Genomic DNA, 22,098 nt, shown 5'->3' with positions numbered 1-22,098 from the left:
GTGTGGTCTCCTCGGTGGGGTGGGGTGGGGTGGGGTGGGGCACTGCAGGGTTGCATGGACAGCCACTGGCTGTGCTGAGAGGCAGGGGGACAGCACGATGGGCTTCCTTCCAGGCAGGCCAGTCAGCTTGTGGGCAGAAAGCCAGCTGAGAGGTTGACTGGGAAATAGAACAGTTCTCCCTCTGGATTAACTCATTCCTCGACAATGCCATCTGGGCTGCAGTGGGGAGTTACAAGGAGGCTGAGCTGTCAGCTTGGGCTGGGCGAGGACACCTCCTTTGCATACATACACACTGGTCTGGGCCCTGGCCCAGAAGCTATAGTCACTTCTGGGTCCAGAAAGAGCAGGGCAATGAGATGTGGCTAGTGGAGGCCTGGCCTGGTGACAGGCCCCCACAGCTGTAGTCCCTGGGGACCTGAGTTCCGGAAGTGTCTACTAGCCAGACCTGTCAGACCTGTCCCAAGGCAGCCAGAATAGGCCTTAGGCCAGCAGTGCAAACCAGGCAACAGCCTGCTCTGGGGAACTCCAGTCCTGAGCCTGAACGATAGTGACTTGCACAGGTCCCCCAAGGAATGACCACACACACCCCTGCCTGTGCTCTACCCAGAAGGATGATTCAATCTGAGCTCTCACTACCTAGTGAGGGGACTGCAGATTACTCGCCTAGAGCCAAGGCTTTCTCCAATCCTGTGCAAATGACCTCTTATCTGGCCTGCTTGATTCATGTGTGTGTAACACCTTGAATGCCGGGGTCATGTGTGTATAAGCCTGTGAACACACTTTGATGCCCATTCTGTTTCCATGTTTGTCTCTGACCTTTGCCTTTTAACAGCCATGTCACCGTTTGGGTAGCTTTCTTTTATTCATGGACATGACCTCATGGCAACATCAATGACCACCAGAGGACTGAGGGCTTAGATCACTGCCTGTAGAGGGGCCACATGTCCCTGTGGCTGGCTTAGCTTACTTGACTTTCAGAGTAGAATGCCCCGGTACATTCTATTGTCCTATCTCCTCGTCCCTTTCACCAGGGCCTGGAGACCCTTGTGCAGAGATCGCTCCAGTATGCCACATCTGTGTCTCTTCGAGGGTTCTGAGAGCCTTCTCTGATAATTCAGGACACTTGGTGACAGCCCACTGCCCCTAAGGCTCCTCCAAGGACTCAGTCCTTGGTCAGACTGATGCTTTTCTAACTCCCATCTAGGGCCACAGTCAGTTCTGCCGAGTTTTGTTAAGATAAACGGAGACAGATAAAACATGATTACATCTATCTACAGCACCACTTCCAAAACAGGCCTGTTTCCTAATAAACCTGTCCCAACAAAAACTTGTAAAACATCAATAGAAAAAGGAACTTAAGTGTCCCAATAGGAGAGAGGGGGGAACATTCTAGATCCATGCATGTGATCAACAGTGTGTTACAGAGAGGACAGGGCTGGGGCTGAATTATTAGCCCGGCATCCTCAAGGCCCTGGGTTCTAGCCCCAGCACCAGAAGAAAGAAAAGACTTAGCAGTCATCCAGGCAACTAAAGTTCTTTCTAAAACTCTCTTGTTCAGTAGCTGAGGGTGATCTTGAACTCCTGATCCTCCTTCCTCTACCTCCCTCTCAAATGCTGGGATTATAGAAGTTGTCCCAACACACAGGTACACACACACACACACACACACACACACACACACATACACACACACACACACACAGCCTCCTGCTTTGAGACATGGTGTCATGGAGCCCAAGCTGCACTGTTTGGTAGGCCATGCTTTGCCACCACACATCTACATCCTACCCACACTAAGGCCTTTATTTTGAGACTACTATATTCATTAATTTAGTCATATTTTTATTTTGTGTATAAACATGAGTTTACACACACCACAATTCTTGTGTGGAGGTCAGAGGACAACTTCTGGGAGTTGATTCTCTCTTTCCACCGTGTGGGACCCAGGGATCCAACTCAGATCATCAGAGTTGGGAACCTTTCCCTCCTGAGCTATCTCAGTCTTTTTTCTTGAAACTGCAGCTGGCTGTGTAGCCCTGGCTGTCCCAGAACTCACTCTGTCCACCAGGGTTGGCCTTGAATTCAGAGCTCCACCTGCCTCTGCCTCCCAAGTGCTGGGATTAAAGGTGTGCCCCACCAGCTGAAATCTACCCTTTTCAACAGCTCCCAAGATTTCCTAAATCTGTTGTACTAGCTACGATGTAAACATGGATAAGCACATCGTCATTCAGTTTAAGGCAAAAGGTGTAGTTCAGGAGTACTGTGTACCTAGGGAACACGAGACTCTCACTTCCATCCATTACCATAAATATTTTCTAGCTATTACTGGCAAAGCATGACTCAAGATTTGGGAAATGGAATCTTTTTCTCTTTTGAGACGGGTCTTACATAGTTTAAGATAACCTCAGATGATGTTCTGATAACCTTGACCGACCTTCTGATTTTCCTGCCCACACCTCCAAAGTGCTGGGGTTCCAGGTGTGAACACCATGCTGGTTTATGTGGTGCTGGGGGGTCAAACTCAGGAGTTCATGCATGCTGGGCAAGTGTTCCACCAACAAAGTCACATACTACCCAGATCTAAGAGTGGAGCGCTGACACCCAGAGAGAGTGAGCACTTGAGAGGGGCAACACCTTAGGCCTCCAGACACCCAGTTCCGAGTTCCTTCCCCTGAGGCTGGACTGGCCTACAATTCCATCCGGGGAAACGGAGAGTTGTACTGGGAACCCAGCAAAGGTGAGTTCTCTCACCAGGCACAATGACCTTTAGCTACCTGAACAGGGACACTGCAATGCACCTGCCCCTTTAGGCATTAAGTGGGATCCTGGAAGGTGAGCTGGCTGGCCAATATCTTTTACAAAATCCAAAGCGTGGTGATTGTAGGGACAAGATGGGGCTCAGAGGTAATATGCTTGTCTCAACCGGGTGAAGTCCAGCTTGGGGGAGGAGGGTGGGGACACAATGTCCTCAGAGAGGATGATGGGCCTTGACAATCTGTTGACCCTCTTACACAGGGCCTTAGCTTGGGGTCCTTCTGCAGGTGATTCCCCCGGACTGAGCCTACTGCCAGGGCAGACTCAGTGGACATGGGGGGGTGCAGCTGCTTCTCTAGTTCCGAGATACTGGGGACAAGATTGGGGCATGGGACACTTGAATTGGCTATAGGGTGATTTTTTCCCTAGCCATCATTCCACTGGGAGATCTCTTTCTTTGTTCTGCTTCTTCAAGAGTCTGGAACAAAAAGTGGGGTCTGTGAGGAAGGACCAGCAAGCCCTGGGGTAAGCTAAGCCGCTGTCTTCCTTCCCCAGGAAAAGCTGCTTCTTAGGCCTTGAAAACATAAAGCTTCCAGATACCCTCAAGACACATGAAGCATGACTTGAGGCAATAAGCCACAGACAATACAGAAATGGCGAGAATATGTCATTTTCCCAATTCTTTCTCCACCGATGCACTTCCTACTCTCCCCATGAAGCGTCTGTAGATGGATGGCTTCTTCAAGACCTTTCCAGCCACAGCTAGAGCCTCAGGGACCCTTGGGCTTTCTCCAGAATTTCCTCTCTGATCTTGGGGTAGTTGGGGTGCTCTGTCAGGACCTGGTACAGAGAGAGACAGATCAGATGTGCAGAACCAGGCAGGGGGCCCTGCACCATCCCACTCCTGCCGGTGACTTACACTGTGACAGACGTCGATGGCATCTACAAACTTCTTGTCTTTCAGGTAGTTGAAGGCCAGTTTGAAACCTGTCCAGAGGTAGGGAGACACCCGGTAACTGGGGAGCCCTCTGGCCCCCTCAACTGCCAGGACACAGGATTGGGCACTAGGATGAGGGCACTAGCCTCTGGGTGCCTTGGCCTGCTGCCTTACCGATGGCAGGGCTGGCCTGGTGACTGTACTTCCAGGCCAGCTCATAGTTGGTGGCTGCATCCTTGTAGGACTGCTCTTTCTCCATGATGAAACCCATGTATTCATAGGCCTTGCAGCAAGACTGCAGGGGAAGCCAGTTAGCACATCTGCCCCAAAGCAGCCACCATGATCCTCAGGGTGGGACCAGGAGGGCAACTGGATGGCAGTATTAACCCCAAAGTACACAGGGACCCCCAAGAACACCCTCAACATTTTCAGGGGTTAACTGTGTACCCACTCCTTACTCAAAAGCTGGCACAACCCCCTCTACCAACATCCCACCTGTCAGAAGCTAATCCTTGTACGTCCCTCAAGCCCACTGACCTCCCTCATGCCTCTCAGGCATTCTGTTCCCTTCTCCTGGCTACGCCTGACCCCTGTAAGCTTGCCTTCTTCCTTGGCCCTGGCTCCTGGTTCCAGCCCAGGTTTGCCGACTTGTCTCTCTGACTCCACCTCCTCCCACCATGCTCACACCTCCTTTACCCTGCCCATCCCAAAGAGCCCTGCCTTGTTGTATTGGAGGCAACGGCGGAGCAGCTCCAAGGCCAGGTCAAACTTGCCGCCTTGGCAGTAGATGTCTGCCAGCAGAAGCCAACTCTTTTCCAGGTCTTCGGCCTCATCCAGTGTCCATGGGACCTTGGCCAGACGCTTCAGCTGTGTACGGGCCTTGGGGACTTGCTTCAGTAGCATGTAGGCCTGTGCCATGGCCAGCAAGGCAGGGACACTGTCCTTCTGCACACCCACGGGAGCAGACATTGGAGCACTCTGGCTGCCACCCCCATCTTGACCCCTGCCCGCCCGCCAAAACCCATCCCTAGCTCCCGCACCTCAGCCTGGGCCATCTCGATAAAGGCACCCAGAGCCACCTCGACATTCGCCTTCTCCCTGGTGGCCAGCAGGCAGAGGCTCTGCAGCAGCCGCAGCTGGGTCTGCCCGGAGTCAGAGTGTGGGTAAAATTCCCGTAGGAGCCTCTCTGCAGTGCGCACCCCGTGCTGCTGGGACTCTTTCCGACTGGCAGAGCTGCAGGCATGGGACTTACGCTGACAGCCTGCTCCTGTGGCCCTCACCTGGCCTCCCTCCCATCCCCCATCCCTCTTACTTGCTGTCAGCCACCAGGCTCTCAAAAACGTCTCCACCGACAACCTCGTTATCGGGGTTCAGACAGATCTGTACCATGTAGCAGGTGGCAGTCTGGCCCCACGTGCTGTCCTTTCGGGCTTTGTTCAGAAACCTCAGAGCTTCGTTGGGCTGTCCAATGTGCCTTCAAAGAATGAAGGAAATGCCAGGAGCCAGTAAGAGGAACTGTAGAAGGCCAGGGTACATGGACACCAGGGCACATGGACACCAGGGCACATGGACACCAGGGTACATGGACACCAGGGCACATGGACACCAGGGTACATGGACACCAGGGCACATAGAGGGCACTTGCTCAAAGCTGCTCTGCTGGATATCTGGTCTGAAGGTTTCCTGGAGGCTGCTCTCTGCTTCCCCTCCATGGAGCAAGACCCTAGCTATCTGCAAGGAAGGCCTCTTATCCCACCACTGACCCTTAGTATACACAAACCTAACTCACCAGTAGTAAATGCCTTGGCAGTAGTTAAACCCTGGCTCCAAAGGCACCCGGCTAGACACCTTCTGGGCCAGTTCTAAGAAAGCAGGAGCCTCTTCAAGCTTGCCACTCCGTCGCAGCAGATCGATCAACTTATTCAATACCAAAAAATTGTCTAAAAATGAGAGCAGAAGTCTGTGGCGTGCAGTGGACAGTAACTGCACCAGGCTGGTGTTCTAAGGTCTGATGAGGGAGGAGTGAGTGCTGGACCTTGAAGAGGTCCCAGGAGACACTATTTGTTTAGGCTGAGCAGAGACATTCTATACGCAAGAGTGAGAAAATTATACAGTGCTTAAAATATCGACAGGCAGGTCTGGGGACATGTTTTGGTCAGTAGAGCACTTGGTGTACAAACACGAAGACTTGAGTTCAAATCCCCAGCACCCATCTAATAAGCAAGCTGTGGCCACACGTCTCTGTAATCCTGACTTTGGAGGATTTCTGGGGTTTGCTGTTTATCAGACAAGTTCAAGATCAGTGAGAGATCTTGTCTCAAGGGAACAAGATGAAGGTGACAGAGCAGGGCACCCATGTTGCCCCCTGACCGCTAGGCACTCTCCTCCACACACAGTGACAGCAGCCCTAACTATCTAGCACTCACCTTGTACTGGCTCTGTGTGTTCCACCTGTGATCTAACTAACTGAGTACTCTTTCTGTCCCCATTTGACAGATGAGGACACTGACCATGGAGGAGTGATGTTTTTCAAAGGCTGCATGGCTGATGAGTGATGCCAGGACTCCGACCCAGGCAGCCTGACTCAGACTGCTCCTATCCACAGCTGCTAGGCCTGTGTGGCAAGCACTGTGGGCTTACCGGGCCTCTGGCTTGAGCTCCAGGTCTGACCCTCAAAGCAGCTGTTTCATTCAGTAGCAGCTAGGGGTGTGGTTATCAATCTAGAGAGAACATCTAGCGACTTCCAAGTGGGCGTGACCATAGAAGGGACTGTATTGAGTCCCAGTAGCTGTAATATGGGGGACAGACAGACTGTCCTGGTCCCAGTGCCAAGCGACCAGGTCCAGGAACTGGCCCCTTGGACTCAGGAAGGGCTGCCACGTTCTGGGTCTTTATCAGTTTCCTGCCTCTCTGGGAACAATTGGGAAGGAAGGGGCTTCCTCTGCCCAGTCAGGAAGGAGGGAGAAGGCCCACCCTTCTCTGGGATAGCCGCCCTGGCTGGGTGGGAGCAGCCTTCTGGTCCCAGTTACCTGGAGCTTTCTCCAGCACTTGGCGGTAGAGACTGATGGCCGTTTCACAGTTTTGTTTCCTGAACATCAGGTCTGCCAGCATCTATCAGAAGACACACAACCTGCATACTCCTGACGGCGGTTTCCTGGGGTCTGGCATGAAAAGAAAGCCCAAGACTCCCCAGGTAGCCTCCCTGACCCGGAGAGCCTGTGAGCTCCAGAGACCCTACCAGAAGGTGAAGACTGCGGGGTAACTCTCCGACCCTGCTAGGTGTGGGTCTGTCTGGGGTGACCCTGGAGAGGTGCGGTTGACAGACAAGCCTGAAGGCTGACCAGGGAGGGTTATTTCACAGGCCTCCAATCACCTGACCTTCACCTTCACTTAACAGTGGGTGTGTTTTCCCCTGAAGTTGGTCCAACCATACCCGCTCCCGCTGCGCGCCTCCCCGCCTGGCCTAGAGGTTGCTGCTGCCCCCTGCTGGTCTTCCCATCCCTCCCCCAAGAAGGGCAGAGCAAGTGGCTGGGACAGGGCCCCAAAGCTCTTAGGGTGGGCCAGTGTGGTGTGGCGTCTGAGGTTAAATAATTAGGAAGCAGCCCAAATCTGTCACAGGACCCCGGGGAGGAGGGGGGGTGGGGGGGACGGACGGACATGGCATCTCCTACCACGGCAGCTCTCTCGTGGGTCTGCTCTATCTGTAAGAGGGGGCCACAGCGCTGTTCACATAAGTCCAGCTGCCCCTGGAGCAGGTAGAGTTGCGCCAGCTCCAGCGCCACCTGTGACAGACAGACAGACAGACAGACAGACAGAGGAAACAAGCCAGCGCCGCTCGTCCTGGGAAAACCTGGCAATCACCTTTGACTCCCTCTGGGCCGTGTCTGTCAGCTCGCTTTTAAAACAGGCCTCTGTGCTTCAGACAGATGATAGCTCCCGCGCTCCCTCCCTCACCCAGGTTCCCTGCCACTCTGCTGGTTTCATCCACTGGCTGACCCACTAATCTCATCCTTTGGCCTCTGCTCTATCCTCTGGGGACTTCTCTGCATCCTGGATTCCGGGACAGATGGCAACCTGTTAGAATCTCCTACAGGCTACTCTTTTCCTCTTGCCTGAGGGCAGTCTTAAGTGAGGGTCATGCCCTGACCCACTGTCTCCAAGGCCTGTCACTAAGTGAACAGTTACTAAGCTAATTTTTTTTTTTTTGAGCTGAGGATCGAACCCAGAGCCTTGCACTTGCTAAGCAAGTGCTCTACCACTGAGCTAAACCCCCAATCCCCAAGCTAATTTTTGTATTACTTTTTTCATACAACATATTTAACTATTTTTTTTGAGACATGTCTCATGTATTGTAGGCTAGCCTCCAACTCATTGCATGTAGTCAAGGATGACCTCCTGCCTCCACCCCTAAGTGCTGAGATGACAGGTTTTATGTGGTGCGGGGACTGAGCAATCACTCTTCCAATGGATGGACTCCTTATTGAGTGTGAATTTAGTGTGAACCGTTTCCTCATCTGGTACCACGCCGCTCCCACAACTCTCAACTGGCTTGAACAGCCTTGGCCCAATCCCCATGCAGCAGCCTGGCAACCATGAATCACCCCACCACAGGCCAGCATTGACTTTCAGAGCTGTCTTTCCCATTCCAGCCTTCGGAAACAGTTCAAAGCTGGCTGTCGCAGGTGAGGGCCCAGGGTCAGTCAGAGCTGCTTGTTGCCCCAGAGGCCTCAGCGAGCTAGCCTTTTTGCCTTCACACCTGCAGCTACTTGTGAATGCTAGGCAAGTACTGTACCCTCTGAGCCACCCCCAGCCCCGGGGTGCCATTTCGAGGGCCACACACCTTATTGTCCGTCGGTGAGTAGGAGAGGGCATCCTTATAGGACTTCACAGCGCTGTCGAAGTCCTTCTCTGCCAGATGGTGCTCCCCAATCTGGATGCAGATGGAGGCCGCCAGCTGCTTCTGGAAGGGGATCAGTTCTGGCTGTTCCAGAGGGGCTCTCTTCAGTATCCGGGACTGGACGTCCAAGGCCTTGGGGGAACCAGCAAGGCCAGGGTCAGAACCTGTGCTCAGGCTCCAGGCCACAGGGTTTCCCAGTGTGTTCCATAGCTGGCACTGTCAGAAAGGGTGTCTGGAGGCAATCTGGGCCACTCCCTCAGCACACAGGAGGTCGGCCTGCACTGCCCCCCTCCCCCCCAGGGAGGGGCAGAGGGAAGGATTGTAAACTCTCCTGTACTTGCTGCCTCCATCACACCGAGAGGCTGGTTGTCTGAGTTGCTTTGGCTATCCTGCAGGATACTTGCCCAGAGCAGGCTGGGGAATTGTTACTAGTTGTGTTTATGGCCTTGGTTTGAGACAGGGCCTCACCATGTAGCCCTGGCTGATATATGGAACTTGCTGTGTAGACCTGTCCTGCTTCTGCCTCCAGAGAGCTGGGATTAAAGTCGTGTGCCACCAAACCCAGCTCAGGCTGGGTTTTTGTTGTTGTTTGAGACAGGGTCTTACACATTCCAGGCTTGCCTGGAACTCATTATATAACCAAGGATGACTTTGAACCTCTGATCCTGCGTGACCATGCCTGGTTTGTGTAGTACGGAAGACAGAGCCAAGACCTCTGTGTATGTTAGCAACTAAGCTACATCCCAGGTCTGTGCTTTGATGGGTACATTTGCTCTGCATCTATGTCCCCTCTGGAATTTGAGGGAGTTCTCACATATCCAAGATGTGAACAGATGAGGTGTGGAACAGGAAAGACAGCCAAGTTGCAGGAAGTGGGTACAAACTAGTGCTGGGCTCCTCAAGAACAAAGAGATAAGTTCGGATTGGATGGTAATTAAGAGAAGTCACCTTGGCTGGGCATGGTGTCGCATGCCTTTAATCCCAGCACTTGGAAGGCAGAGGCAGGCAGATCTCTGTGAGTTCAAAGCCAGTCTGGTCTACAGAGCGAGTTCCAGGGCAGCCAGGGCTGTTACACAGAGCAACCATGTCTCTAAAAACAACAAGAAGAAGAACAACAAAAAAGAGAAGGCTCCTCGGTGGCCAGTGGTGAGGGGCTCTCCCTCTCTCCCTCTAGAACTACACAGGTATCCCAGGAACAAGTGGGAGGCAAGTGAGGGAGGCATGATAGGAATGCCACAGGCACTTGGATCGAGGCAGCCCAGTATGGAAAGATGTGTTGGTACAGGCCAGACTTCAGTCTTAGCTCCATCTCCGTCACTTACGATAAACCCATTAGAAGGCAAACACCTTGCAAGTAAAAGATACACTCCTTTAATCCTAGGACTTGGGAGGCCAAGACAGGGGGATCTTTGAGCTCAAGGCTGGCTTATTCTATATCAGTGGTTCTCAATCTTCCTAATGCTGCGACCCTTTAATTCAGTTCCTCATGTTGTGGTGACCTCCAGCTATAAAATTATTTTCGTTGCTACTTCCTAACTGTAATTTGGCTACTGTAATGAACTGCAATGTAATTATCTGTGTTTTCTGATAGGCGGCATCTGTGAAAGTAGCTTGTCTCCCCTCCCCCACCCCCGTAGGGGTTGCGTGACCCACAGCTTGAGAACATTGGTCTACATAGAAGTATTAGGCCAGCTAGGGCTATAGAGTGAGATACTGTTTCAATAATAATAATAATAATAATAATAATAATAATAATAATAATTCAAAATTCTTGGGTTGGAGAGATGGCTCAGCAGTTTAGAGCACACACTGCTGTCATACAGAAGCCGAGTTTGGAGCTGGAGAGATGGCTCAGAGGTTAAGAGCAATGTCTGTTCTTCCAGAGGTCCTGAGTTCAGTTCCCAGCAACCACATGGTGGCTCACAACCATCTGTAATGAGATCTGGTGCCCTCTTCTGGCCTGCAGTAATACATGCTGTATAAATAATAAATAAATAAATCTTGAAACAACAACAACAAAAAGAATCCAAGTTTGGTTCTCAGCACCCACATCAGACAGCTCACAACCACCTAGAACTCCAGTTCTAAGGAATCTAATGCCCTGTTTGGGTCTCCACAGGCACAAGACACGCATGTGTTACACATGCATATGTGTAGGTAAACACTCATATGGATAAAATAAAAGTAAATCTTTTAAAAATTGCATTGACGGGGGCTGGAGAGATGGCTCAGGGGGTTAGGAACACTGGTTGTTCTTCCAGAGGACCTGGGTTCAGTTCCCAGCACCCACATGGCAGCTAACAACTGTCTTGTAACTCTAGTTCCAAGAGTTCTGACACCTTCACACCAGTGTACATAAAATAAAGTTAAATAAATTATATAAAAACTTTTTTTGCATTGACTAGAGCTGGGCAGTGGTGGCACACTCCTTTAACTCCAGTACTTGGGAAGCAGGCAGAGGGAATCTCTGAGTTTGAGGCAAGCCTGGTCTATAAAGAGAGTTCCAGGACAGCCAGACTACACTGCGAAACCCTGTCTTGAAAAAAAAAATTGCATTGACTGTACCTAACCTACTGAGCATCAAAGCTTAGCAACAAGAGCACTGTAGAGCGCTGGGTGAGAGAGAGTGGCCAGCTGGAAGCTGTTGCTCCTGCCACTGTGCCCACTGCCACTGCTAGCATTTCCAAGGCGGAACAGCGCCACCTATCTCCAGCGCAGGAAAAGTAAAAGTTCAGGACTTGAAGTACAGTTCCTAGTGAATGCATGTATACAGCTTTCACACTACTGAAAAAAGTTCTAGAACTCTAGAGCAAATGACCTTAAGTTGTAAACATCTCTACTTAGCTTTGGGTTTATGTCTTCATGTCTTTGGGCTTTATCTATTAGATAGAAATGTCACAATGTTTAGCTTGAAGCACCACCAAGAAAACTTAAAGAGAGAGCAGAGAAGCCAGACATAGTAACACTTACCTGGGTACCAGCACTCAGCAGGCTGAGGCAGGACGACTACCATAAGGCCAGCCTGGGCTACATAGTGAGTTCTAGGCTAGCCTAGTAAACACAGTAAGACCCTGTCTCAAAAGGAAGGAAGGGAGGGCAGGAGGAAGGAACAGAGGGAGGCAAGGAGAGGGGGAAAAGCAAGGCCAGGCCAGAGCTTTTAATGCAGGGAACTGCTGCCAATGTCATCTGCTACCACATCATCCTTAGGACCAAGTCACCATCTCCTGGCCCCTCCCAGCCCAGCCCAGCATTCTCAGGTGTGCTATCACTGAGGAGCAGGGCTGTAGAGTGAGTGAGCAGGGCAGACCCATGGGCCGAGCCTTCCTTCCTCCCGACATCAGGAGCTACAGATAAAGAACTTGGGTCAGTTACCTGGTTCAGCGTTTCAACCACATCCTCTTTTTTATGGCTCTTGTAAACCTTTGCCAGCAAAAGCAAGCACTTCACCTCATTCATCATGGATGGAATATCCTTGACCCCTAGAGAGAAATGCCAGTCAGAGTAGTCTGGCCCTTGGGTTGATGGGGAGGGCTGGGTTCACGTCCCCAGCTAATGTGGGAGGGCCAAGGAGGACAGAGGCAGGATGAGTTCGAACACCACCTCACCCGAATCTCGTTCCAAGGCCTGCTTCAGCACCTTCTCTGCCTTGTGGTATTTCTTCAGCTTCAGGAGCAGCTCGGCCAGTTCACAGCACAGGAAGTCCTGCCCGCTGATCTTCTGGGCAGCCTCATAGTAATTAATGGCCTTAGTGCAAATAGGAAATATTGGCTTCAGTTTGGCTCTGCATGGGAGTGGCTGGCACCATGCCCCTTCAGCAGCCACTTCATCAGATTGCCCCTCAGCACACAGATGGCCAAGGTGAATGCCCCACCCCCACCTCCCAACAGGGTTCAGGCCTCAGATGAAGCAGGCAGGGCCACAGTGCAGACTGCAGAGCTCACCACTGGTCACACTCTCAGCAGGAAGCTGTAGTGAAATACTCGGTCCCTTCCCATCTAAACCCCCAACTCCTGGGCTTTCTACTTCTGTCCCTGCATGGCTGGCCTTCCCCAAGGCAGCCTCACCTTGGTGTACTGGTGGGTCTTCATGTAGGCTTGTCCGATCCTGCTGACCAAGGAGGCATCATGAGGGTTCTTTCTATAGGCTTCATCATACACCTCCAGGGCCTTCTCAGGCTAGTGGGGAAAGTATGGAAGGGGTGTCTCTCTTCTCTCACTGGAGAAGTGATCCGGGGAGCTAGTTAGCAAGGCCCAGAAGCTCCCTCACTTACCTCCTGAATGTTCATGAAAGCATCACCCAGTAGCAGGCTGCTGTGGGGACCGGGCAGATGTTCACAGAGCTCCCTACAGGAGAAATCAACTGCCTCTCTCAGGCCTGGGCCTGGCTAGTGTCCATCTATTTATCATTCTTGAGTCCCAAGATCCTGGGGAGCACTGATAGCCATCTGAGCCATCCAGGCCACCCCAACCCTCCGATCTTCCCCATGAGCAGTCATACTATTGTGCATGTTTCTTTGTTTGGGTGTGGTTGTTTTTGAGCCAGGGTCCATGTCCTTAGGCTGATGATCAACTCTTGATCCTTTAGTTTCTACCTCCCAAGTACAGGGATTACAATTGTGGCGACCCACCTGGGTTTATGGCACACTGAAGACTGAACACAGGGCTAACGGAATGCTAAGCAAGCAGTCCATAACCGGGCTACATCTCTAGCTACACCTCCTTTTCCTGAGATGCTGGGTTGGCACACGGCCACTGAGCCCCACCTCAGCCCAATCTAGACATGCTACCCTGTTGATCAGTTTCTACCCTGCCAGCTCCCCAACCCCAAACTGCCTGGTTTTTCACAGAGAAAGGGGCTGGGAAGGGCCTCTTGAGGTTCCAGCACCAAATCCTGGGAGACAGAGGGATTGGGCTTCCAGCTTCCACTCTCTTTCCTTACCCATCCCACATGGGTCAACCCTGAGGCCCTGCACCATGGTTCTTCAAGGAAAGGGAGAAAGGAGGGCCAGGGTGTGAATGTGTTCTCATGATTCTTTTGACATCAGTGCTGGGATCCAGGCCTATGTGCTCCCACCATAATGTAAAACATGCAGGGCAGAGGCCAGGGGAAGGGCAGGCAGCAGGGCTGAGGGTCCTCAGAACTCAACCATGGGCAGGGAGACCTACGAGGTGTTCATACCTTGGTCTAATGCACCCTGGGCATACACTCTGGAGATCAAATTGAAGACATACTGTATGAAGAGACCCTCCCTGCAGCCAGCAGCAAAGGTGCTGTCTGCTGCAGCCGTGGGGCCCTTACATGTAGCATCCGATGTAGAGGCGCACGTCCTTGCGAGTGTTCAGGTAGATGCTGGCCATCTTCTCCTTGGCTTCTGTGTAGCAGGGCTGCTTGGGTGAGATGCCTCTCAGCATGCTCAGTGCCAAGTCCACGTTGCCTTTGCTCAGAGCCAAGTCCACATTGGCAACTGTGATCCGCATCTCCTCTGGCGTGCCGCTGAACTCGTTGATGGCATCCTGCATGATCTTGGTGGCCTCATGCTATAACGTGGAGACGAAACAGACCCCTCTCGTTGGAATTATCTACTACAGGTGACCCAAGGATATTTATACCATCTTTTCCATCCCAGCCCGGGGGTGCCCAGCTGCCTGTAGAGCGGCTGTGGAGGCAAGGGCCAGTCATTAGAACACAGATACCGCTATCACCTTTGTGCCTCTCCTGATGGGGACAGCTCATCCAACCACACCCTTCCCACTGTCAGAGCACCTGCAATTCTATCACTTGAGGGGTGGAGATAGGAGGGTCATGAGTTTCATGACAATCTGGACTACATACAGTTAAAAACAAAACTAAAACAAAACCTGCCGGGTGGTGGTGGCGCATGCCTTTAATCCCAGCACTCGAAAAGCAGAGCCAGGCGGATCTCTGCGAGTTCGAGGCCAGCCTGGGCTACCAAGTGAGTTCCAGGAAAGGCGCAAAGCTACACAGAGAAACCCTGTCTTGAAAAATAAAAATAAAAATAAAAATAAAAAACTAATGAAGGGGTGATGAGATGGCTCAGCAGGTCAAAGTGCTTGCTGCTAAGTTCAACCCCCAGGATGCATATGGTGGAAGGAGGGAGCCAACTCCCATAATTTGTCCTCTAACCTATACACCTACATGGTCATGTATGCATACACATAAAAATAAGTAAGTACAATTTTAGAAGTTAAAAAAGCAAAAACAAACAAACAAATCAAACAACTAAATACCCTAGATCCCCAAACCTAAACCCTCAAAGTACTAGGCTGGAGTGAGCACACTCTCCAGAGTGTAACCTGTCCTGGGCTGCCGGCAGCGCCTCGTCTGGGAGAACCTTTGCAGGAAGTTGGCTGGAGCCCTGGCTCACAGCGCACGGCCCCCATCTTTGTCTGGCTGTAGACATGACTTTCAATTGATCCCCTGCTTATTCTCCTCAGCCCAGGATGGACAGAAGCAGAGAGGCGCTGCATTGAGAACCTCCGTCTGCAGTTCTGTGGGTCAGAGCTGGCCACCCTAGGGATGTCCCTGTGCTGCTGGGGGTGGAGGACTGTCTCACTCCATTCACAGCCCCATCTTTGTTTTTTTTTTACCAGTTCAGTTTTTTTTGTTTTGTTTTTTGTTTTTTGTTTTTTGTTTTTGTTTTGTTTTGAGACAGGGTTTCTCTGTAGCTTTGTGCCTTTCCTGGACTAGCTCTGTAGACCAGGCTGGCCTCGAACTCACAGAGATCCGCCTGGCTCTGCCTCCTCCCTCGAGTGCTGGGATTACAGGCGTGTGCCATCACCACCCGGCTTCACAGCCCCATCTTTTATCCTCTGTCCCCAGTGGGAACATCTGGACTTGTCCTTCACCCAGTTCCCTTGCTGGTGCCTGACACACCAACCCTTAGCTTTAGCAATGACTGTGCTATCAGTTAACTTCGGATGGGGCGGTCCTAGTTCTGCACAGATAGAGCATCCATCTCTACCTGTTGCTTCCAAGTTCACATATTTACCCAGAGAGCCCCCTTTCTTTCTTTCTTTCTTTCTTTCTTTCTTTCTTTTCTTCCTTCCTTCCTTCCTTTCTTTCTTTTCCTTCCTTCCTTCCTTTCTTTGTTTCTTTCTTTTCCTTCCTTCCTTCCTTTCTTTGTTTCTTTCTTTTCCTTTCTTCCTTCCTTTCTTCCTTCCTTCCTTTCTTTGTTTCTTTCTTTTCCTTCCTTCCTTCCTTTCTTTTCCTTCCTTCCTTCCTTCCTTCCTTTTCCTTCCTTCCTTCCTTTCTTTGTTTCTTTCTTTTCCTTTCTTGCTTCCTTCCTTCCTTCCTTCCTTTTCCTTCCTTCCTTCCTTTCTTTGTTTCTTTCTTTTCCTTCCTTCCTTCCTTCCTTCCTCCTTCCTTCCTTCCTTCCTTCCTTCCTTCCTTCCTTCCTTCTCTCTCTCTCTCTTTCTGTTGCAGCTACATGCTGGAGCATGAGCAGGTATACCAGCACATGTGTGCTGGAGGTCAGTCTAGGCGTCGTTCCCTATAGCCATTCATCTGACTTTTTGAAACAGAGTCTCTCAGTGCCCTGGAACTTGGTCATTTCAGTGGGCTGACAGGCTATTGAGCCCCAGAGCCTCCTGGCGTCACCTCCCCTGCTCTGGAATTACAGCCATGTGTCCCCAAGCATGGCTTTTTTTGTTTTTGTTTCTAAACATAAAGTTTCTCTGTGTAACAGCTCTGGCTGTCCCGGAACTTGCTTTATAACCAGGCTGGCCTTGAACGCAGAGAGCTCTGCCTGCCTCAGCTTCTCCAGTACTGGTGGTGTCTGGGGGTTCTGTTGCTGTGAAGAGACCCCATGACCACAGCAACTCTTATAAAGAAAAACATTTAATTTTTGATGGCTTGCTTACATTTAGTCCATTATTGCATGGAGGAAAGCAAGGCATCCAGCAGGCAGACATGGTGCTAGAGAGGTAGCTGAGAGTTCTTACATCTTGATACAAAGGCCACAGGAAGTGAACTGTCTCACTGGATGTGGCTTGAGTATACAAGAGACCTCAAAGCCCTCCTCCACAGTGACACACTTCCTCCAACAAGGCCACACCTCCCATTAGTGCCACTCCCTCTGGGGGTCCATTTTCTTTCAAACCACCAGAGCTGGGATTAAAGGCATATGCCACCATGCTGCCTCCCCTTTCCTCAAGGCCTGAACTCAGGTCCTCGCACTTGCATGACAAGCACTTGACCAACTGAGCCATCTTCACGATCCCTGTATCCCGAAAGAGAAAAAACCTTTCAGGCTAGTTTCCTGTCTCCATCAGGCTCATTGCACGGGAAGGCTATGGACCTTGCTCACAGAGATGGTCCAGGACACACTGCATCCTGCAAGCTGGCAAGACTAGTGAGACCAGGGTATCATACAGACATCAGCTCCTCCAGGTCTTGCTCTTGTCTCTTGCAGAGACAGGGGGATCTCGGTGAGTTCAAGGCTAGCCTGGTCTATATAGTGAGTTCTAGGACAGCCAGAGCTACATAAGAGACCCTCTCTCAACCAAGCCAAACTAACAAACAAAAGGGCTCAAATCATAGCCCAAGTGAACATCAGGCAAAATCAGAGCTTGGCTCCCAGGCCGATCTCCTGGGGCCTCCAAGCCTAGGGGATGGGAGCAAAGCATTTCTTTCTTTGTTGTGTGTCTATATGTTCGGTGTGCATGCATGTGTGTATGCATGCTCCCATTGTGGGGTGGAGGCATGTGTGTACAGGTGCACACTCGTGTGTTTGCACGAGGGAAGAGGCTGACATCAGGTGTCTTCCTCAGTTGTTCTCCACTTTGGGCAGGTCTCTCTCATTGAACCTAAAACTCTTACACATATTGTGGGTCCTGGCAATTGGAACTCTGGTCCTAATGCTTTCAACACAAGCTCTTTATTTACTGAGTCTAACCCCAGCCCCAAGCAGGGCATGTCTCACCAGCTCCCCGTTCAGTCGGAGGGCCTCTACTAGCTCCAGCAGGATGGATGCCCGCTCGCTGGGCTGGACGGAGGGGCCTCGAAGCTTCTTGTTCTCTTCCGCCTTTGCGGTGGGCAACTTGACGATCATTTTCAAGGTCTTTATGGCCTCAGCATAGTCACCAGTCTTGTTGAGGGCCCTGGCTTTGATGAAGTGGTAGAGGGGATGATCTCGGACCTAAGAGAGGAAGAGCAGAGCTGGGTCTAGCTCACCTCTGTCTCACATAGCAGCTTGAGGAACTTCTCCAGGGGGGCCAATGAGCCTGCCGTGCCTGTGGGTTAGCAGAGGGTCTGGGGGAGTCTTATGTCTGTATGCGCTCCCCTGCCCCAGCAGTAGGCCACAGAGTGTAGAGATCTCTCACCTGGAAGTTGTGGCTGACACCCAGCTCTAAACAATGGGAACACATGGCAAAGTTGCCCTGAGCCAGGTAGATCTGGGACATGAGGAGGTGGGCATCCACTAAGGTGGGATCCAGCTCCAGGCAGCGCTGCAGGGTGCTCTGGGCATTCTCCAGCTCCCCTAGGAACACGAAACCAAAGTCTGCATCCAGGGATCTTCAGGAGCCCCTGAGGCCCAATAAGCAGAGGGAGAATGGATTTCACACACGCAGTCATTCAGAAATCTGGCCTGCAGCCGGGCAGTGGTGGTGCACGATTTTAACCCCAGCGCTCAGGAGGCAGAGGCAGGTGGATCTCTGTGAGTTCAAGGCCAGCCTGGTCTACAGAAACCTGGCATTTACAGAAATCTCTAAAATGTTGGCATTTTACCTAGTTTTAAAGTGTGTGTGTGTGTGTTTATGTGTATGTGTGTGTGTTTGTGTGTATGTGTATGTTTATGTGTGTGTATGTGTGTTTATGAGTGTGTGTTTGTGTGTGTGTATGAGTGTGTGTTTATGTGTGTGTGTGTGTGTTTATGTGTACGTGCACAACAAAGGACAACATCCAGTGTCATTCCTTAGGAGCCATTTGCCTTGTGTTGAGACAGGGTCGGTCTCTGGCCTGGAGCTCACCTCGTAGGCTAGGCTAGCCAGCCAGCCAGCCAGCCCTGGGGTTCCACCTGCCCATCTCTGCCTCTCCTGCACTAGTATTCCAAGCATGGGGTCAAACTCAGGTCCTTGTGCTTGCAAGGGAGTCGCTTTAATGACTGAGCTCTTTGCTCTGACCTGAAAGGCCTGTTAGAAAGTCTCAGTAAACTTAATGTCTGCTTGACTCCATAAAGTTGCTATCTAATCCTTGTCTTTTATCTTTATTTTTGGTGGTGCTAGGAATTGAACCCAGGACCTCAGGCATACTAAGCAGGCACTACATCTGCTTGGGCCTTGACATACTGTCTTTTGGATGTGTGACTCAGGATGAAGTCCTGTAAGCCATTCAGCCCAAGGGACAAAGTCTTCACTGAAGCTCATGGGAGTCTGAACTCCTGACACTAGAGACTCGGGGCCTCTCCGAAGCCAGGCAGGCAGTCCTGGTTTGAGAGTGGCACCTTGATGCTAGGGTGCAGGGGGCTAAGAGGGCGCTTCCTCCTTCTGTAGCCAGGCCTCTCCACAGCTGCTGCCCCTAGTCCGTCACTTGAAGGGGTGGGGGAAACACTTCTTTTGGGTCCCAAACTCCCTCATCTTGCCCTGTGTGCTGTGGAAAGGAAGAAGTCACCATGGCAACCTAATCACTTGGAGACCTAGCTTTGGTCCCAAACCTCCTGGTAGCTGCCAACGCCTCTGGGACAGTCCTTCCCTGGCCTTGAGCCCAGGAGACTTTCAAGGTAGGAGTGAACCTGGCACAGAGAGCCTTGGGGATGAGGACTTAGGAGCCTCAGATGAGTGAAACCCTCAATGTAGAGCCAACTGGAGAATGGGAACAGTCTGCTTTGCAGGTAAGAAGATGGGTGCAGGCCATGAGTGAAGTGCTTCAGGGGAGGACTGTGCGTCAGAGAGAACAACTGGGCATCCATGAGATGTTCTTCCCTTCCCTCTCTCTGGTGCCTCAACTGTGAGCCGGGAGAAGCTGGCAGACCTGGCTGTGGCCTCAGGGAAAACCTTACAATCCAGGGCCTCGTGGGAATACTCTTTCTATCCCACACACCCTTCCTAGTTCCCCACAGAGCGTTCTGTGCACACATGTATGTACATATGTATGCGGGTGTGTATGTGCGTCATGCGTGCAGACAGGAAAAGAATCCCAGGCAAGGAGCCTGTGGATACAACCTAGGGCAGAAGCTCCACCAGGATTCTGTCTGCTAGGATTCGCTGCTCACCTGAGAGAAACTTGACCTGAGCCATCACATACAATGGCTCCATCATGGCCGGGGCTACTTTCACCACAGGGCTCAAGATCATAGCGACTTGTTTAAGAAGTGGAGACACGAGCTGGCCAGGTGACCGAGGCTGTGGGAACATCAGGGGCTAAATGTGTGGTTTGTCTTATTTCTTCTCCAACCACCTTCTCTTTCCAAACCCCCTGGCCCCCAGGGTCTCATGTAGCCTATGACAGCCTGGAATTCCCTACGCGCCAAGGATGATCGTGAACTTCTAATCCTCCTTTCTCTACCTCCTAAGTGCTGGGACTATAGCTCATGTCAGGATATGGACAGGTGCATGGCCAGTGTGCTGCCCCACCCAAATACGGTGCCTATACCACAGCTTCGGAAAGGCCTGGGAGCTTGTAAGAGGTGTGACGCTTTGCGCCTCACCTGGGACATCCAACTCCGTACCAGAGCAGACTCTGAGGTGATCTGGTTTCAGTGTGTTCCAGTTTGACAGGACCTGGGGCTGGGGCTGTCACTCAGGGGATAGAGCACTTGCTCTGCAGAAGCACCCAGTACCATCCACAGCACCCCATGAACTGGGTGTGGTGGCACACACCTGCAATCCCAGCTCTCAGGATGTGAGGGCCTGAGGATCAGGAGTTCAAAGGTCATCTTTGGCTACACAGCAGGTTAGAGACTAACCTGGGCTACAGGAGACCCTGTCTCAAAAAAAGTGAAGACAACAAAAAAAAATCACTAGATCCCTGAGGGCTTGCTCACAGCTCCATCTTGCTTGGTGGCTGGCCAGGTAAAGCCCTGGCCTCCGTCCTTTGCGTGGCCACCAACCACACCTGTACTTTAGGCCCCTGCCATGAAGATGGGTCTTCCCCTAACCTGCTTGGGGCAGAAATGCAGATACTCCTTGGCGATGCAGACCAGAAAGAGGGGGTCCAGCTTTTCAAAGTACTCAGGGCTCAGGGCCAGGCCCTGCATGCTGGAGAAATGCAGCTCCACTGCCTCCTTCAACAGCGCTGTGGCCTCATGCTCCAGCTTCTGCTTCTTCGACGCCACAAGGGCTTGCAGGAAAACCAGCACCTGTGCAAGAGAGGCTTGGGGCTCAGAGCCGAGGCTGGCTGTGGGGACCGGCCCGAGTGAGCGCCGAGCCGCAAGGTGGGCCATTTTGATGGCCCTCTGCTGGAGATGCCACCCAGGAGCCATCTTGCCCATTAGCTCTGACCTCAGACTTCCCAAGGGACTGCTGCACCTCCTTGAGGAACTCCAGCTGGTTCGCAGCCTCTTCCAGCTGGCCTCGTAAGATCTGGCACCAGATGTTCCCTGTGGATGGGACAAGAACGAAGCTGAGCAGGCAGCAGAGACAGCAGCCTGGCAGCTCCAGGGGTGGACTGAGACAGGGAAAGGAGGAGAACAGGCAGGCGGTCTGCTCACATCTGCATAAACTGAAGGAGTGAGGCATGTGTGGCACAGAACTGAAGCAGAAAGGCAACAAAGCCCATTACCCCTGTGTTCACTTTAAGAACGGCTCCATTGATAACCACCATTAACAACTTGGGGTTTAACCCTTCAAACATTTTTCTAAGTATTTGCTATTAATGTACACACAGCAATATGCAACTCAAAGATCTACATTTAGGGGTTCATGGTATAGCATGCATGAAGCCCTGGGCTCAACTCCTAGCATGGTGACAAATAAAATGGTGTATATTTGTGCACATGGAAGAACATGTGTGCCACATTGCACATGTGGAAGACAGAAGACAAGTGTGGGAGTCAGCGCTCTCCTATGTAGGTGCTGGAGACTGAACTCAGGCCATCAGGCTTGCAGGAGACCACTTTACACACTCAGACATCCCTGCTTCAGTCTTTCCCAATCTAAAATGTAAGGAGGGCTGGAGAGAGAGAATAGGGAATTCGAGGCTGTCATGGGCTACATGAGACCCTGGGGGCCAGGGGGTTTGGAGGTCCCTCAGAGGACCCAGTTAGTTCCCAGCCCTCACAACAGAGGGCTCACAACTGCCTGCGACTCCAACTCCAGGGCACCCAACACCCTCTTCTGACCTCTGTGGGCACATGCACACGCACGCACCCCACACCAGTACACACACAATGTCAAAGGAACAAAGGAATGAGTTCAAATCCATATGCTCTTGATTATTAGGGGGAATTCGAGACAGGGTTTCTCTGTGTAGTTTTGGTGCCTGTCCTGGATCTCGCTCTGTAGACCAGGCTGGCCTCGAACTCACAGAGATCCACCTGGCTCTGCCTCCCAAG

At 51.7% G+C, this 22,098-nt stretch overlaps 1 protein-coding gene across 1 annotated transcript in view; it reads right to left on the bottom strand.

Annotated features, from left to right (window-relative positions):
• Window positions 1-2,511: 2,511 nt before the first annotated feature.
• Ttc21a (tetratricopeptide repeat domain 21A) overlaps window positions 2,512-22,098 on the bottom strand; it is a 35,924-nt gene continuing 16,337 nt past the window's right edge. Inside the window, exons 10-29 of the mRNA XM_036193238.1 lie at window positions 21,047-21,144; window positions 20,704-20,904; window positions 19,819-19,948; window positions 17,930-18,087; window positions 17,530-17,745; window positions 13,887-14,125; window positions 12,859-12,931; window positions 12,653-12,763; window positions 12,194-12,332; window positions 11,961-12,067; window positions 8,532-8,720; window positions 7,363-7,473; window positions 6,721-6,802; window positions 5,481-5,631; window positions 5,004-5,165; window positions 4,732-4,924; window positions 4,412-4,636; window positions 3,866-3,986; window positions 3,674-3,741; window positions 2,512-3,594 (exon numbers count right to left, since the gene is read on the bottom strand). Of these exons, the coding sequence (XP_036049131.1) occupies window positions 3,517-3,594; window positions 3,674-3,741; window positions 3,866-3,986; window positions 4,412-4,636; window positions 4,732-4,924; window positions 5,004-5,165; window positions 5,481-5,631; window positions 6,721-6,802; window positions 7,363-7,473; window positions 8,532-8,720; window positions 11,961-12,067; window positions 12,194-12,332; window positions 12,653-12,763; window positions 12,859-12,931; window positions 13,887-14,125; window positions 17,530-17,745; window positions 17,930-18,087; window positions 19,819-19,948; window positions 20,704-20,904; window positions 21,047-21,144 (2,852 nt within the window). The 3' untranslated portion in view covers window positions 2,512-3,516. The remainder of the gene's footprint in view (window positions 3,595-3,673; window positions 3,742-3,865; window positions 3,987-4,411; window positions 4,637-4,731; window positions 4,925-5,003; window positions 5,166-5,480; window positions 5,632-6,720; window positions 6,803-7,362; window positions 7,474-8,531; window positions 8,721-11,960; window positions 12,068-12,193; window positions 12,333-12,652; window positions 12,764-12,858; window positions 12,932-13,886; window positions 14,126-17,529; window positions 17,746-17,929; window positions 18,088-19,818; window positions 19,949-20,703; window positions 20,905-21,046; window positions 21,145-22,098) is intronic.

Source organism: Onychomys torridus, chromosome 7, assembly GCF_903995425.1.
Source record: "Onychomys torridus chromosome 7, mOncTor1.1, whole genome shotgun sequence".
NCBI lineage: Eukaryota > Metazoa > Chordata > Mammalia > Rodentia > Cricetidae > Onychomys > Onychomys torridus.
This window is presented reverse-complemented; position numbering and strand designations above follow the sequence as displayed.